General features: G+C 50.7%; 7 protein-coding genes across 7 annotated transcripts, besides 14 other annotated features; all 7 read left to right on the top strand.

The window, feature by feature from the left end:
• Positions 1–95: 95 nt before the first annotated feature.
• Positions 96–114: a microsatellite.
• Positions 115–356: 242 nt separating this feature from the next.
• Positions 357–380: a microsatellite.
• Positions 381–416: 36 nt separating this feature from the next.
• On the top strand, positions 417–1415 carry Tco025E_06704 (uncharacterized protein; the record flags this gene model as incomplete). Its single annotated transcript, XM_029373579.1, has 1 exon — positions 417–1415. The coding sequence occupies one exon, from the start codon at positions 417–419 to the stop codon at positions 1413–1415; it is 999 nt and encodes a 332-aa protein (XP_029226327.1).
• Positions 1416–1445: 30 nt separating this feature from the next.
• Positions 1446–1489: a microsatellite.
• A 246-nt stretch (positions 1490–1735) lies between these two features.
• Tco025E_06703 (uncharacterized protein) lies at positions 1736–2041 on the top strand (the record flags this gene model as incomplete). Its single annotated transcript, XM_029373578.1, has 1 exon — positions 1736–2041. The coding sequence occupies one exon, from the start codon at positions 1736–1738 to the stop codon at positions 2039–2041; it is 306 nt and encodes a 101-aa protein (XP_029226326.1).
• Positions 2042–2423: 382 nt separating this feature from the next.
• On the top strand, positions 2424–3422 carry Tco025E_06702 (phosphatidylcholine:ceramide cholinephosphotransferase 2; the record flags this gene model as incomplete). Its single annotated transcript, XM_029373577.1, has 1 exon — positions 2424–3422. One exon carries the CDS (start codon positions 2424–2426, stop codon positions 3420–3422), a length of 999 nt encoding a protein of 332 aa, XP_029226325.1.
• Positions 3423–3977: 555 nt separating this feature from the next.
• On the top strand, positions 3978–4772 carry Tco025E_06701 (uncharacterized protein; the record flags this gene model as incomplete). The annotated part of the gene is made up of 1 exon (XM_029373576.1): positions 3978–4772. The coding sequence occupies one exon, from the start codon at positions 3978–3980 to the stop codon at positions 4770–4772; it is 795 nt and encodes a 264-aa protein (XP_029226324.1).
• A 323-nt stretch (positions 4773–5095) lies between these two features.
• Positions 5096–5149: a sequence feature (A-rich).
• A 275-nt stretch (positions 5150–5424) lies between these two features.
• Positions 5425–5468: a sequence feature (A-rich).
• A 1055-nt stretch (positions 5469–6523) lies between these two features.
• Positions 6524–6593: a microsatellite.
• Positions 6594–6891: 298 nt separating this feature from the next.
• Positions 6892–6932: a microsatellite.
• A 109-nt stretch (positions 6933–7041) lies between these two features.
• Positions 7042–7077: a microsatellite.
• Positions 7078–7429: 352 nt separating this feature from the next.
• Positions 7430–7465: a microsatellite.
• Positions 7466–7589: 124 nt separating this feature from the next.
• Positions 7590–7634: a microsatellite.
• A 167-nt stretch (positions 7635–7801) lies between these two features.
• Positions 7802–7834: a sequence feature (G-rich).
• Positions 7835–8099: 265 nt separating this feature from the next.
• Tco025E_06700 (putative protein kinase) lies at positions 8100–9194 on the top strand (the record flags this gene model as incomplete). Its single annotated transcript, XM_029373575.1, has 1 exon — positions 8100–9194. One exon carries the CDS (start codon positions 8100–8102, stop codon positions 9192–9194), a length of 1095 nt encoding a protein of 364 aa, XP_029226323.1.
• Positions 9195–9826: 632 nt separating this feature from the next.
• Positions 9827–9832: a microsatellite.
• Positions 9833–9864: a microsatellite.
• A 157-nt stretch (positions 9865–10021) lies between these two features.
• Positions 10022–10065: a sequence feature (GA-rich).
• Positions 10066–10071: 6 nt separating this feature from the next.
• Tco025E_06699 (putative target SNARE) lies at positions 10072–12849 on the top strand (the record flags this gene model as incomplete). Its single annotated transcript, XM_029373574.1, has 1 exon — positions 10072–12849. One exon carries the CDS (start codon positions 10072–10074, stop codon positions 12847–12849), a length of 2778 nt encoding a protein of 925 aa, XP_029226322.1.
• A 300-nt stretch (positions 12850–13149) lies between these two features.
• Positions 13150–14703, top strand: Tco025E_06698 (putative DNA repair protein RAD2; the record flags this gene model as incomplete). The annotated part of the gene is made up of 1 exon (XM_029373573.1): positions 13150–14703. One exon carries the CDS (start codon positions 13150–13152, stop codon positions 14701–14703), a length of 1554 nt encoding a protein of 517 aa, XP_029226321.1.
• Positions 14704–15252: the final 549 nt, after the last annotated feature.

The raw sequence follows: 15252 nt of genomic DNA, 5'->3' as shown, positions 1-15252 counted from the left end.
ATTGGGGGAGCAATCCCCCCCCCTCCCCCCCCAAAAAAAAAAAAAGTAGAGGGGGTTCAACCAAAAACGGAGAGCACGTGTCATACGGTTACGCTTTATTATTATTATTATTATATAATGAATGTCTGCTTTGGGTTTCCTTCCTTCTCCTGTGATCTTCTCGTAATTTTAGGAGGAGAGTCACGTTTGTTTCTTCTCTGTTCCATTAAAACGAAGTTTATTCCACTCGAGACTTGGAGAGGGCCCTCTGTTGCGTTCCCGCACTTCTCCCTTTGCTACCTGCTTGAGGCCTCCTCGGCACGAGGAGGCACCTTCCACGCTTCCTGCCATTGGTGCCCTCTTTGCCGGCTTCCCGTTGCGTGTGTGTGTGTGTGTGTGTGGTCTATGCCGCTTCTTTATTCCGTCGTAGTCTGCCGATGGCGCTTGGTCGCTTGTATTCCTTTGGTCAGAGTGTGTTGTTGCCAATTGGTGGCTTTGCCACTGGATGGGTGGCCTACCGCGCCGTGGAAGAAAAGCACCTCATTGACGAGAGCTACCTTAGACAGCTCCGTATGAGCAACCTCAAGTTGCAGCTTTATCTCCAGCAGCATGTGTTTCCTGTTGCGTTCACCGAGAAGTATGGTTACTCGGAGGACTTTCTCAAGACCATGATCGAGCGTCTTGGCAGGGAAGGCGGCAGTAACGAGGAGGCGGAGCGCTGGACATTTGAGCAGATCCTACAGGAGTGTGATCTACCTGGACAAATAGCGTGGCTAGAGGAGCACGTCTCGTACGACATTCCGTATTTTTACATTGCCGATATTTTTAATAGCTGGTGCATTGTGCATCGCTCCTTGTTTACTGCGGAAACCGTTGACAGGAAGAAAGAGACACTTTCGTCCCGGCGGGGCGGCAACAACAAGGCCTTTGCTTCGGAGATATTGTGCAGGGGGGTGGTAGAGAAAACATTAAACGGGGTGTTTCCGTACGATGTCGCGGTGCGGGCACTTTGTGTGCTTGCGGTGGGACACACCTCAAATGCAAAGCTGTTGTCACAACTCATCTCACCCTCAGTCATTGTGGAACGGTACGAGACCTATTTGAATGAGCTTGAGCGGCGAAACATGACCTCTGGCGATGCAATTTCCTCTACCGAAGTTGCTGCAGCGACGCTGGAGTTATTGCGTGCGTTGAATACTGCTTCAGTACATCAACGGTGGTTTCCATTTTGGGGTCGTGCCTCAACAGGTCCCTATCCTATCGCAGCTCAGCTGAATGGAGAGAAGTGGTGCGCATGTCTGGGAACTTTACCCGCGGGCACGGCAAAGCTATGCACAGATGGTGCTCTTATTTTTGCTGACATTCTCTCTGAGCGGTTTAACTGCCAGAGTGGAACTCAGCGATTGGGCGTGGAAGGTGGAGATAAGGGTTGGTAGCGGCCATGCATGGAGATGAGCTCAGGCGTCTATTTTATTATTAATATTATTATTATTATTCCTCATTGTTATTAATCCCCAGTTGGCCTCGCCGGTCTTCTTCCCGGCGTTTGTGGTGAGGTAGTGGCAGTTAATTTATCGATACCCACGCATGGATTTAGGTTTCCTCTCTTTGTATTTCTTCTTTAAAATTTTCTTTCCCTTTTTTTTCGCCCTCTTCTTGTTCCCTCCTCCTCGCTGGGCATCTGCGTTTGGCTTCCTGCCTGGTTTGTTTTGTGTTCTGCACTCCGCCCCGATGCGCGAGATATTTGCACCTGACAATGCGCGAGAGTGCGGGGGCAGGCCGTAACGTGAATGGCTGGTTGGTACGCCACGGCCATCTTTTGCCGTTAGCGGCCCTCTGTTTCTGCATCGTCGTGGCGACAACAGTGAATGTTGTGCGGGAAATTCGGTACGAAAGTGCGGCAAGGGACGAGAACGCCAGCGAGGACACCCCAAGCAGGGCAGGTACAACAACTACGACCACCACCCCTTCAGCGAGCGTCCGCGAAGTGGCAGGACAACCTGCGCCTTCCATGAATCCCGGGGATTCATTTTCGCCGGTGGTGAGAGCCGCGTTCGTGTAGCCGGCGCACTCCCCCAATGATATGGGCGATGCGGGAGTTGATTTGCCCCCAACTTGCCTGTTTAGTGAGTTTGAAAAGTTTTGGCTGTGTGGCGTTCACGGCGGGGAGTACGGTGGCCGTTTCATCCGTGCCGCGTGCCGTTTTGTCCTCCTGTGGTGCCTGTGTTGTTGTTGATGTCTTTTTTTTCGTAGTTGCGTATTTCTTCTTTTACCCCTGGTGAAGAGGCGTGTGGGGGGGACGGGGAGTTCCGCGGTTTCATGCCTCTTCGCGACTTTTCCTTCCTTTTCTCATCCACCGCCGACCCCATGTGGATATAGCAAGCGTGCGGACTGTCCTTTTTTTATATATATAGGCTGCACATCAAGGAGTTTTGTTGGTTTTAATGGAACGTGCGTGGCCTTCGGGGCCGCTGCCGCTGAAAACGCAGGCCATTCGTTTCATACCAGTGCTTTTATTCTCTATTTTTATCCTCGCCTGTGCACTTCTGGTGACTAATGAGCGGATGCCAGACCCCAAGATTGTTCGGCCACTGCCCGATATTCTTTTTGAGTTGTTTCCAAAAGTTGGATGGCTGGAGAACATGACGGATGTCGGCATAGGACTTCTTAACGCGCTTAGTATACTGGTCTTGTTTAAGTTGTACCTGCTCCATCGTCAGAGCGAGAGGCGCAATGAAATACAGCTTCCATTTCAGATTCCATTTGTCAGCAGATTCCTTTTTGGTGTGTGGGAAGGAAAGCATGATACTGGAATTGAAAAGCGGGATGTGCATTTGATTGCCTGGATTCGCTTCGTGACAACGTACTTTACGGTCCTGCTGTTTCGTTCACTTGTTATTGTCATGACGTCATATCCCGCGACAGACAATCACTGCCAGAACCCAGTAAAAATCGAAAATCCGGTTAAAAACGTGATTCTGACGGTGGTAACGCTAGGTTCTGGGGCAATTCACTGCGGGGATCTAATGTTCAGCGGTCATACAGTCAACATCACGCTTAGTGTCATGCTGCAGTGGGTTTATGGGCCCATGTTGCACATGATATTTCGGCCCCTGTCTGTTGTGTTGGTCCTTCTTAGTTTCTACTTTATTATTGCCTCCCGTTCTCACTACACCGACGATATTCTTGTGTCCTTCTATGTGACGGCTGTGACATTTGTGGCAATGCGTCACTCACCAGATGGGGCGCCGTGGCAACTGCAGCTTTTAATCGGCTGGTGGCCGTGCTGCGGCTCAAGCGCGTCCACCGAGGCTGGGGATGGAAACGCCGTCGTGGTGGCGGTTGAGGTGCTTTCATCATATGAGGTGGGCCCGCCTACGGTGAGTGTGGGGATACAAGAAACAAAGGCGGTTGAACCAACTCGGGCAAATGCTGCAATGTGATGGAGGAGTAACCAGAGTTTTCAGGTGAAGGGGACCTCCAGAGAGTGCCCTGCGCACGCTGACGCACACGCCTCCTCCGCCCCGTTATTCTGAGCTCACACAAAGTTTTGAAGTATGGGGCTAGGATAGTGCAAAAAAAAAAAGATGGCTTTTATTTGCATAATTATTTATGTACGTTTTTTTTTTCTGCTCTGCATTTGTTATTGCTTGTGAAATTAACGCTGATAACTAGATGATATACACATCTTAAGCTAGAAGCCGGGAGTGAGAGTGGGGGGAGAAGGTCGGTGCACGTGTAGCTATCCATACGGGGGCCTGCACTTCTTTCCCTTCGACCTGGACACCGCAATAGATCACAATCATACCTGTTGCCGGTGATGATGATAACGGCTGTGGTGGTGGCGGTGGTGTGGGCAGAGGCTACACTAACATCGTCACGTATGCTACCTTCTCTTTTACGTGTTTCTCTAGAAAGTTTTTTATTAAATTGGTTGTTCTTGCAATAAACCACCAAAAAGCAATAAGAACAGCAAATTTTTCTTATTATTATGTGTAATGGTTCCATCTCCGTCTCTGTCTTTTTCCCGTAAGACACTGGGTGCGGAGCGTGTTCGCTGGTACCGCCACAACCCCTACGGTCCCTGCGTTTCAGAGCCACTGCCCGCCATAGCTGCCGCCCCTGCCCCATTTGCCGCCGCACTAGATGCCCCTTTCTTGGTGGATGCCGGCCTGAACGCCACCCCACCAGTTGTTTTGCCTACCGAGGATGCAAAGGACCCTGTTTCTTGCACCGGCCTGGTTGGGTTCAAGTACGGAGTGAAAAAATTTCAAGCTCCTTTCAGCGTTAAGGTGGGAGATGCGTTGGTCACGGAGGGGGATCGCGGTGAGGACCTTGGCTTTGTCAAGCTCGTTGAGCCCCTCTCGAGCAAACCGAATCAGACCCGAGTAAAAGTGCTCCGCGCGGCCACACCCGAAGACCTTGAATGCCACAACGCAATTGCTGCAAAGGAGAAAAAGGCTCTCGGCACGATGTGCATGCTTGCATGGAAGGTAAGGTGTCCCGCCCACATTAAAGATGTCATGTATCAGCTTGACGGACGCAAGATTACAGTTATTATTGCCAGGGAATCAAGGTCGTTCGTCGATTTTCGACGCTTTCAGCGAGCAGCTTTTGAAGTGTTTCGTTGCCGCGTGTGGTGTGCGTACCTTGATGAGATTGTTGCACTAGAAGTGAATAACAATACAAGTACCGTTCCTCCACTGCCGCGGCAACGTGCCGTGCACAAGCGGGGAGGTTCCTGTTCAGGACGGACGCCCCCAGAAGCTTGTGAAATGACTGCCCATGCATAGGCACTAATGCATATCCGTGCATAGGAAAGTAAATGTGTGTGATATGCAAATTAACGTACTGAAGGGGAATTTGAAGAAAAGAAAGCGAAAAAAAGGGAGATAGCAAGACGGAAGGGGGTTTGAAGGCAGGGAGGGAAAAGAAGAAGAGAACCCAATTCTAGTGAAGTGACGTCATGTTCCTAATGTGCACTGGAGGGAATAGAATGAGGAAAATGGAGATAAGGGAATTAAGTTGGCGCAAAAATGTCCACCCTCCCTCTCTTTCACTCTATCTTGCTCTTGTTTCAGAAGGGCTGTGTGAGACAGCATTCATAATTTAAGTCTCTTTCTTTCTTGTTTTTTGTTTGTTTTGGTTTCCTACCCTTCTTTCCTTCTTTTATCTCCACTGCGCCAAAAAAAAAATGGAATAACTGTTACAGTTCTTCTTTTTGCTTTTTTGTTCATGTGTAATTTGAGCGCCATGGAGGATTGGCGGGCATTTTCATCTCTCCTGTGCAGTAATTTGTTGGTGTCTTTGGCCCACTCGTGTGCGCGGGGAGTCGTGGCCAAAAGACGAGTGGGGGTGACGGGTGACGGGTGGCGCAGCTGGCAACGGGGAACCGACATACGAACCAGGACAAATCGAGATTTTATTATACAGGTAAAGAGTTCCTTGTTTTTATTTTTATTTTTGGTATTTTGTGTTTTTGTTGTTTTATGCACATGCCTTACCTGGCGCAAAGAAGGGGGAAAGTAGGGAAAACTAGGGACACGCAAGTCACCCCGTTGGTGGGTTCACAAGTGGAGTTCTGATGTTTACAATTTCCTTGTATTTGTTGTTGTTTCCTTTCCCCTCTGCATTTTTTTTTTCATGGGTGGCGTGCCATTGTTCCGCAACCACTGCAAGTGCTGGTATTACGGTGGAGCAAAAGGACGGAAGAACAGCATTTTTTTCCCCCTTTGTGTGTTTCATTCCTTCTTTTCATGGGGTTGCAGTGTGTCCTGGGGGCAACCGCAGGAAGGAGGGTGCTGAATTTTTTTGTTTTCTTTTTCTTTTCTGTCAGTGTGCGTTTTACGGCAACCGACGTTGGACGTGCGCTCACAGAACGAGGAGGAAATGCACTCACGCATCACCACAACGTCCGACATCGTGGCGATGTGGGACTCGATGCTGAAGAGTGCATCCATACCCACTAAAACCCCCTTGGGCCGCTTGCGCGGCTGTTCGGAGATGAAAAACTGCGGGCGCAGGCCAACGGCGGAAAGCACGTTGTCTGATGGAGGGTCTCCACTCTATGCCCTAACTCCATCGAAGCATCTGCGCATTTTGACCTACCCGCATCACCACGTCCACTACAGGAGCGCGATATGATGCGGGATTGGTTCCCCTTGGACAGGGTACTAGACCTTCCAACACGCAGTGGCTCTCAGGAAGGACCGACTCTTAGCTTCCCCTCGTTATAACCGAGAGTACTGGACCCTGGCACCACGGCGGGGTGGTCGGCATCGCCAGGGGGAGGGGTGTGTGTGCTGAATTGATCTCTGCTCCATGTTTCTGCCCTCATTCTTTACATGTATGATATCTACCTATCCGCTGTTTTTTGTTTTATTTAGTGTTTTTTCCCTTCGGTTTTTTTTGCTTATTTTCCCAGCTAAGTCGAAATACTTTTTTTTTATGTGTACTTTTTCCAGGCCATGTGGTCTTCATCCCCTTGGCGTCGGCGCGGAGAGGAGGGGGGCGCCTGCATGCTTGCACTCGCCTTATTTTCCCCTGTTGTTGTTGTTGTTGTTTTTTGTGTTGCTTATTTTGTTGTTGTTTCTAATTTTTCTTTTCTTTTTTTTATGCGTGTGACTTTTTTTATTGTGGAACTAACAAAAAAAAACATTTTTATTTTTCGCGAAGCCTGAGTTAACCACCCTAGCGCTCTTGGGAGGAGAGGGGCGGAGGTGCGTAATGAATACGGAGAGGAAAGAGTGTGGTTGTTTCGCTTGGAGAGGGATGCGCAGGAATGGATGGGAAAGGAGGCCCACAGTACAAAAAAAAACGGGCGATCCTGACACGTTTCAGTAATTGACACGTTCTTGTTGTTCTTTTGTGCTTGCTGCGGCCTCATTGGTTTAGGTCCCTTTCCCTCCTTCTTTGTGCGTTTGTGTGTCTGTGTGTGTGTTGTTGTTGTTGTTTTATAGGGATGCAGCTCTGTGTTTCGTTCAGTACTTTTTGTTACCTGTGTGCAGGTGTTTTTTTTTGCGTTGGTTGTGCAACGGCACAAGGTAGGTGGAAGAAGAAAAGGAAAGAGAGAGAGAGAGAGAGAGGGGAGGAAAAAGAAAACGACAGCAATAACTGAGAGTAAATACTGTTATTCCTCCTGGCGCAAACGACCTGGTCTCTGTACGCCTAACTCCCTCTCTTCGAGGGGGCAACGACGACGATGAAATACTGCCGAGCGGGGGAGCAGTCTTTTTTGCCGGGCAAGTGCGTGGAAGACAACCACCCGATGAAGGACGGGCGTGCGATAAAGAGAAGTGTGTGTGTTTTTTTTGTTTCCCTTCTTTGCTTTGGGCAAAAATCCATTCCGACTATGTTGAGTTTCTTCTACTGTTTTTTTTGTTTTTGTTACTTATATGTATATATATATTCCCGCAGGCATGAGGTAATAACACACACACACATATATATATATCTATCTATCTATCTATCGATCTATCTATCTATCGATCAAGATATATATATGTGTGTCTGTATTTCGGGAAGATCTCTTCTGTGAGAGGTCTGCAATTTCTTCAGTCCTTGCCTCCGTCTGTCTGCCTCTAGCGGGAGTCACAACGATGATGCTGCACATACATATATATATATATATATGCGTTGGTATATGTCTATACATAAAGATGCGAACAAAAATGAAATGCTTCCTCCGCTTCTCTTCATTTTTATTTCGTTTTCTCCTTGTGGTGATGTAAACAGGCTCCAAATCCACGTTTGCACCCATAAAAAGAAAAAATATTAGGTGCACTGAAGGAAGTAGCAGGTGTCGCCTTACTTGTTTCCCACGTCCTCCCTCCCCCCTCCCCTCCTCTTCCTCGCTGAAGGAGGCTGGAACTAGGTGCGCCTGCGTGGAGCTGATTGTGTGATACGCCTCTGAGTGTAGACGTGCTCTGCACATTGCTTTGGCGTCGTCTTGAAGGGGGGAGAATAGGCGTTTTTTTTTATTGGTTCTCTCTGCCTAAGGGAGAAGCAAAAGTTGGTGGGGGGCAAAAGGACTCCCTCCGTGTCTGACGCTGTGTCGGTGTGTGTTTGGTGGGGGAGGGGCAGAGAGGAAGGGAAAGGCAAGGGCTTGTTCCTTAGCGGCCATGCAAAAATACAGGATTCTCGGAAAAAAAGGGGAGGGGACGTTTAGTGAGGTACTTAAAGCACAAGATATAGAGACAAAACGTTTTGTGGCGATCAAATGCATGAAAAAGCTTTTCAAGACAAAGGAGCAGGTGAACCGCCTGCGCGAGATTCAGGCAGTGCGACGGCTGCAACCCCATCCAAACATAGTTCAGCTCATTGAGGTGATGTTTGACCGATCAACAGGACGACTGGCGCTGGTGTTTGAATACATGGATATGAATTTGTACGAACTTATAAAAGGACGTCGTCATTTCATTGGTGAGGGGTGGGTGATGAAATTTATGTATCAACTTCTTAAAGGGCTCGACCATGCTCACCGCACGGGTTTGTTTCACCGTGATATAAAGCCGGAGAATCTCCTCGTCAACGAAGATGGCACATTGAAGCTGGCAGATTTTGGATCGTGCAAAGGCGCATACTCTAGACAGCCATTGACAGAATATATTTCAACTCGCTGGTACCGTGCCCCGGAGTGTCTCTTGACGGACGGCTATTACACGTACAAGATGGACTTGTGGAGTGCGGGATGCGTCTTTTTTGAGATTATGGCCTTGTTTCCTCTCTTTCCTGGGAATAATGAGCTGGATCAAATTCACAGGATCCACAATGTGATTGGTACCCCACCGCCTGAGGTATTAAATAAACTGAAGAGGTCCGGTACGCGCATGGATCTTGAATTTCCACAGAAGCAGGGCACGGGGATTGCGAAACTGCTACCGAATGCCTCACCTGAAGCCTTAGATTTGTTGACCAAGTTGTTAACGTATGATGAAGAGCATCGGGTAACGGCGCGGGAGGCGTTGCGGCACCCTTACTTTAAAGCGTTGAGGGAAAACGCGAAGAAAGCCAAGCGCTTGCGATTAGAAAACGAAAAAGCCAAGGCAATGGAGGCTAAAGTGGGAGTAAATATTCTTCCACAGCTTGGCAGCACGTGCGCGCAGACGTTTCAGTATACTGCATCTCAAACCCATTATATTTTGGGCACGGAAGATGCAACGGGAACTCAAACTACAGTGAACTTTGCTTCCTCATTGCCAAAATTGTACGACTAGTGGTGCATCGTAGAGGAGGGATTTCATTTCTCGATGTGTTTCCTCCTCTTTTATATTTATCAGTGTGTTTTGTTTTTCCCTCGGTAGTATGGGGATGCGTGCTTTTTTTTGTTGGTGTACGTCTGTGTTTTTGAATGCAAACTGCTGTTTATCCCTACGTCGAGCTATATAGTTGCTTATATGCCTTTACTTTCCCCCACTTGACTTGTTTTCACTTGTTTTTTCCCCTCTGCTCTTTATGCACCTTTTTTTTTTTTGCAACTTTGCCCTTCTACTTGTTATTGCTCCCTTTTTCTTTTCCACGTCTTTCCCATTTCCCTTTTCTTTGTGCTTTTGTATGTGGTTTGTCTCTCTTCGTACCACGCGCGAGTATCTGGGAGCGTGGGTATCATATGTGGCATCATTTCCGGCGCACTTCTTTTCCTCTTTCCATTCTTCCCACTTTTTTTGAGTTGTCCACCGGCGTTGGTGTTGCATTGAGGGTGCTGTCGTGCCTCTCGTTCGGTTCTTTTCTTTTTTTCTTTTGGGCGTGCGCGCCCCGTTCGGTGGTGTTGATGTTGATTTTGTTGAATGTGTGCAGTGGTGTTGTACGGTGCACGCCAGTTGTCGCGTTTCGTTGGGTAAACTAACACGGCGGAAGAGAGAGAAAGAGAGAGAGGAGGAGGAGGAGGATCAGCGCCAGCAACAGAAGCTCGCAAGGCTCTGTATTCTGAGGGGGACGGCGCCACTCAAGCAGTCTTGTGCCTCGTTCCTTTCCTTTCCTTTCTTTTCTCAGCCTTATCCTCTTTCTGGGACTGTCGGGGCGAAGACGGCGGTCTCGCGCGGTTTCTCGCCTCTTCTCTCTCTTTTTTTTTTCTCCCTCTCGCTCTCTGCCTGAATGCTTCGCGGTTGCCGGCACGACTTTACGCATTGGGGACGGCGCTTCATCTCCATCGGCGGGAGACGCACACGGGGCGGGTTCAGCCAGCCTCTTGGGAAGCAACCGCAGGTCAAGCAGGGCATGACAGAAGGCGTCCCGCGACGCATACCAGGAACCACAAAGGTCACGTACACAAATAAGAAGGGGCGCACATTCACTTTTTCAGTTCCGGTGGCAGAGCTAACGCACCCGCAGGTGGATATGACAAATTCGGTCGGGGGTTGGAAAGAAATAGACACAAGCTTCTCAGACGTTGGCGACATGGAGGATGAGATGCCATCACCAGTAGATGAGTGCCTGCAGAAACCCCCGGATGCGGATTCCCTACGTGAGCTGCATGAGGCGTTTGTTTCCTTTTGCAAGGAGTACGTTTTAATGGACACGACAGGCATGAAAAACCTGCCGTTTTATGGGGAACTCAATGTGGGTCCTGACTACGAGCATTACGATCGAAGACTAAAACGAAAGAGGCACTGGATTGCCATCCGTCATCGCTTTGAAGAGGTGCGTCGTATCCTCTGGCCCGACGAGGAAGCTGAGGCGGGGGAGCCCTCGCACGGCGCGCAGCTGAGCGTGAGACAGATGCTTGACGCGCTTCGGTGGCTTGAGGCTGCTTCAACCTTTTGTGTCCGAAAAGCGCATCCGGCGGACACGGTGGACGCAGAGGAGTTTTTGCCACTTGACCTTCACCGCGAAGTGGCCATTGTCGCCCGCCGCGCGCGAGACGATCCAACGCTTTTTAGTCTTCCCTCAACCGCATTGGAATTGTTCGTCACATGTGCCGCACTTTGTGTCAACCACAAGGTGCCTTTTTCTCTGTTTTTTGCGTCGGGCGACAGCGGCACTGACGGCGTCGCCGTGGGCGATGGAAGGTGCATCCTCACGAATGTGCCATTTGTTTACACAACACTTGGGGCCATTCGCATCATGAGCATACTTGGCGCTGACAGCAATGCATATGTATTCTCCAATTCGGCCGGGGCAGTTGAGCGACGCGGCAGCTTGCAGGGGCTCTCACGATTGATGAGTGTCGAGGCGTTTGGAGGAAAAGATGCGTTGGAAAATGTGGGGGAGGAAGAGATATGCACCATCATGCGTTTCTGTGTCGAGGTGAAGGAACAGAACGCCGCCTTCTTCGCACGCGACGCCGTCGACAACGAGGAAGAGGCGTCTTTTAAGGCGAGGTACGCACAGGTGTCTCAGGTCGCCTTGGCGCGATGCAAGTATCTTCTGTACCGCTTGGACGGTCCCCGAACGCGAGTTATGAGCGAGGGGGGTTATATTCCAGTTGTGGATCTCCAGCAGCACGCGGAGCGAACGAATAAAGAGGCTCTCGTTCATTATAACTTGGGCATTCGCAGTGCGCAAGGGCTGCGGCGTGTCGCGTTGGGCGCGCAATCGTCCGCACAGTTGGCGGAACTTGTTGACAGACTTGAGGCGCCCAACGTCCGTGTCAGCGGAAATACACTTTTGGTGGATTTGGTGCAGCACCTGTCGCACAAAGCGGCAGCAGGCAAGGTGTCCTTGACCTTAAAAGAGGTGAACACGCTACTGCCTCTGCTGGCGCGTATGCGGAGTGAAACAAGGCAGTTAGATTCCCGTTTTGACAGGCTGTTTAATGTCTTGGAGACGGCCATAGGAACCGCCATGCAGCAAAATCCCTCCGTGGAAGAAGCTGTGGAGCTCGTGGAGGGTCTTGCTGCCTGCAATTTTGTGCCATCCTCCTTTAAACAAGTGGAGATGGTCTTGATGCGTTTGATGATGACCCAAGCTTGTGGCTTGTCACAGGTAATAGGCATTCTCACGTCATTGTCGTCCTTGCTGAATTCGGCGGTGTCTCAAGTGTTACTGCAGACCGCGGCTTCTCATGCCGTAGCTTGCGTCAAGGCAAAAACTATTAGCAACACTGAGGTGGATCAACTCGTGGAGTTGCTGGAGGCGCTTGCATCCTGCCGGTACGCCGCCCTTCCGGGACTGGTCGCACTTTGTCGAGAAGAGTGTTTCTCATCGGCCCACGCATTTTCTTTGAACCGACAGTGTGGTTATGCTTCGCTCCTTGCCTCCGCATCTGCAGACATGCAACATGAAAATGCGTCCCTCTCCCAACAGCTGGCGGATGACAGTCGTCGGTACTTCATTGAATATGCTCGAAGATCACAAGCGGATGATCTGGATCGCTTTGTGGATTGCGTCATGGGCTTGGCGGCCGTCGGTTTCGGGGATGCTGCGGGGGACGAGGAGATTCGCTCCGCGTTAGTGTCATTTCTTCGTCGTCCCTGTCTTACTTTGCAACGATGCGCCGCGATGCCAACTCTGGCCATGACCATTCTATTGGAGGGTGTCTTGCTGTGGTGCGCTGCGTTACGGGTGTCGGCGACGGAGTTTGTCCGCCCACTTGAAGAGACTTTACTTGTGCGAATTCGCTCCTCCAGCGATGCAGGCGTGGCGTTAGATTCCGCGGAGGAGTTGGCTGAGTCCGTCTGCCGGGTGGTGGGTCTGCAACTCGCGTCGGAGGATTTGCGGAAGGCGGCGGCGCAAGCACTTGGAAAAGCTATTCTTTCTGCTGAAGCTGCAGCAGAGGCATGGAAGCCTGCAGCGCAACAGAATCGTTCGTTTGAGGTGGTGGCGTTGGCCAATGCAGAGCGAGAGAGTAATCACGTGAACACTGTTCTGCGTTATTGCGCGGCTCTTCAGCAAAGCGGTATGTCCCATCATGTGGAGGGGCTGGTGCTGTAGTGGAGACGAACTGGCATGGACAAATAGTTTTTGCTGCAAGGGCAAATACACACGCATATACATATTCCATTGCAATATATTTAAATATAAGGCAACTGTGTGCAAGGCCTTGTGGGGTTTGATGCCGCGTCGTCACATATATATATGTTTTCTTGCAGCTTTGAAGCAATGCTCCCAATGTTGTTGTCTTTCCTTGCTTCTTTCCTTATTGCTCTCTGTATTGTGCTCTTTTTTGCTGACTCCCCTCGGTACGACGTTGGCTGCGGTTTTCCAGTTCGTTGCGTGGCCGCTAGCGACGTGATGGAGGCCCGTCCGTCTGCGAGTGGCAGGCGGCCCTCCACAGCCTCCTCGCAATTGCGGAGTATGGCGCTTGCAAATTCGACTGCAATGGGGACGAGCAGCGGGGGGCCACTTAGGCAGCGGTTGCGTGGGTCACGCATCAATAAGAATATTTTGTGTAGTAAAGTCATGTACGCCGACGACTCTGATCTCATGGTGTCGCTGATGCAACAGGCATGTCCCAGGTTCCCTGAAAATGCCAAGCGTCCCAGCGGCAGCGAGAGCTGCGAGCAAACGGAGACCGACTCACAACTCTACATTAAGGCCCTGTCGCGCGGGCTCGATGAGGCGTTGGTGAGGAAGCGCAAAACGAATGCGAAGAGCCAATCGGCTTCGAAGGAGAGCGTTGCGTCGTGGGTGCAGTCCGGCAATGCGCCCAGTGCGACTCCTGCGGCGACGGCGACGGCGACGGCGACGGCGGCGGCAGCGGCAGCGGGGGGGGAAAAGGGTGCGCTGGAGGTGTGGATGGAGGGGCAGCGTGCGAAGCAACGCGTCACCCGCAGCGCAGAACCGTTCAGTAAAAATAGATCCTTGGTAATTGCCATCAACAACGGACGTTTTCCCAGAGATGCGAACGCTCCAATATCGGAGGCGGCTAGGAAATGGGAGAAGGCGCAGCAACCTCTACACCGCCGCCGCAACCACCGAGAGCGGCCGCGGCAAAAAGTAGAGGAAGAGGAAGACGACGATGGTGTGGGCGAGGAACGGAAGCGTCAGGAGGCATCGCTGTCGTCCCCCAAAGGCTGTAATGGGTTTCCGACCCTCTTGGAGAGGTTGAAGCGGGAGCCCGTGCAAAGTTGGCGGTTGATTCATAATCTCACAGAGGAGCCAGCGTCCCCCGTTAAGGGGCGACGAGAGCTTACGGGTTGTCGAACGGTGGACTCCATGTTTGTAGAAAGGTTGCGGCATAAATTTGACTACGTAAGTTACAAGGAACAGTTCGACCTGGATAAGTCCTTGGCCGCGCGGGATGTGTGCCGCTTTATGGTGATGCGTCATGAGACATCCACCAACGGCCAGCCCCCGCTACGCGCGTTGGCGAATATGTTTCAACGAAATAGAGCACGTTTTAGCGCCACGAAGCGTGAACTGCCGCCTGGCCCCGGTGAGGCTTTTCTTTGGAGAAGTGTGTGGATGAGAAGAGCAAACGAGATTGCGCTTGAGGAGGAGCGGCGACGTATCATCGATGGAATTCAGGCCTTTGAGCTTCGTGTGCCGGCGGCTTCCCTCTCCAAGGAGGCCGTAGATGGGATGCAAAAAGACATTGTCAAACTGTTGAAGCAGTGGCCTTGCAGTTACCGGAAGCGCCACATCTTTACAAAGTTCAACTTCGTGGAGTGGGTGAGGGAGCGCAACAAACTCTCACCGACGGCAGGCACTCAACAACAGCAGTGCCACGGCCTGGCGGAGTCCATGGCCTCCCGTGCGGAGGCTTTATTCATTGAACATGTTTTGACCCTTTTGCCTGAGGACAAAGGCGTTCACGTCACTCGAAGGCCTGCAACCGCGCAGTAACGGAGAAAGTGTGTTAACTCGCTTCATTGCAGACACCGCTTTCCGCATTTGTCATGTAATTTAGTTTCGTCCACTTCCTGTGGGGCGTGGTGGTGGACGCGAGGAAGTCTCCACTGAAGATACCAGCCCACCTGGGGATCATTTTTTGTATGTTTTCTTGGTGGATGTGGGCGTTTTTGTAGAAAACTCCTCGAACGGGCGTGTGCCTTGATGCGGTTAGATGAATGTGCGAGTTATTTACTTGTGCACTTTTCTCTTCGCCAAAGATACCGCGTTGGAAAGCATTGAGTGTAGATTGTTTTGCCTCATTTTTTTTTCATATATATCTCCTCTCTCCGTCAAAAAAAAAATCCCCTTCTACCACTGATACATTTCATATAGAGAAGTTCGGCGATTGCGGGGGCTCAAAGAAGGCAGCCTTGTCACTTCGTGACGAGCTGGTCCAGCCCAGAAGAACGCTCGTGATCTCCCACTTGTTTGTACGGTGTGCGTCTGAGTGGTGGGCGAATATTCCTTGAATTATTTATTTTTTTTTGCTGGGGGGGAGGG

The sequence above is a fragment of the Trypanosoma conorhini genome (genome assembly GCF_003719485.1).
Source record: "Trypanosoma conorhini strain 025E chromosome Unknown Tco_14.4_contig_00466, whole genome shotgun sequence".
In the NCBI taxonomy this organism is placed as follows: domain Eukaryota; phylum Euglenozoa; class Kinetoplastea; order Trypanosomatida; family Trypanosomatidae; genus Trypanosoma; species Trypanosoma conorhini.
The sequence above is the reverse complement of the archived record's forward strand: the minus strand, read 5'-3'. Positions and strand labels throughout refer to the sequence as shown.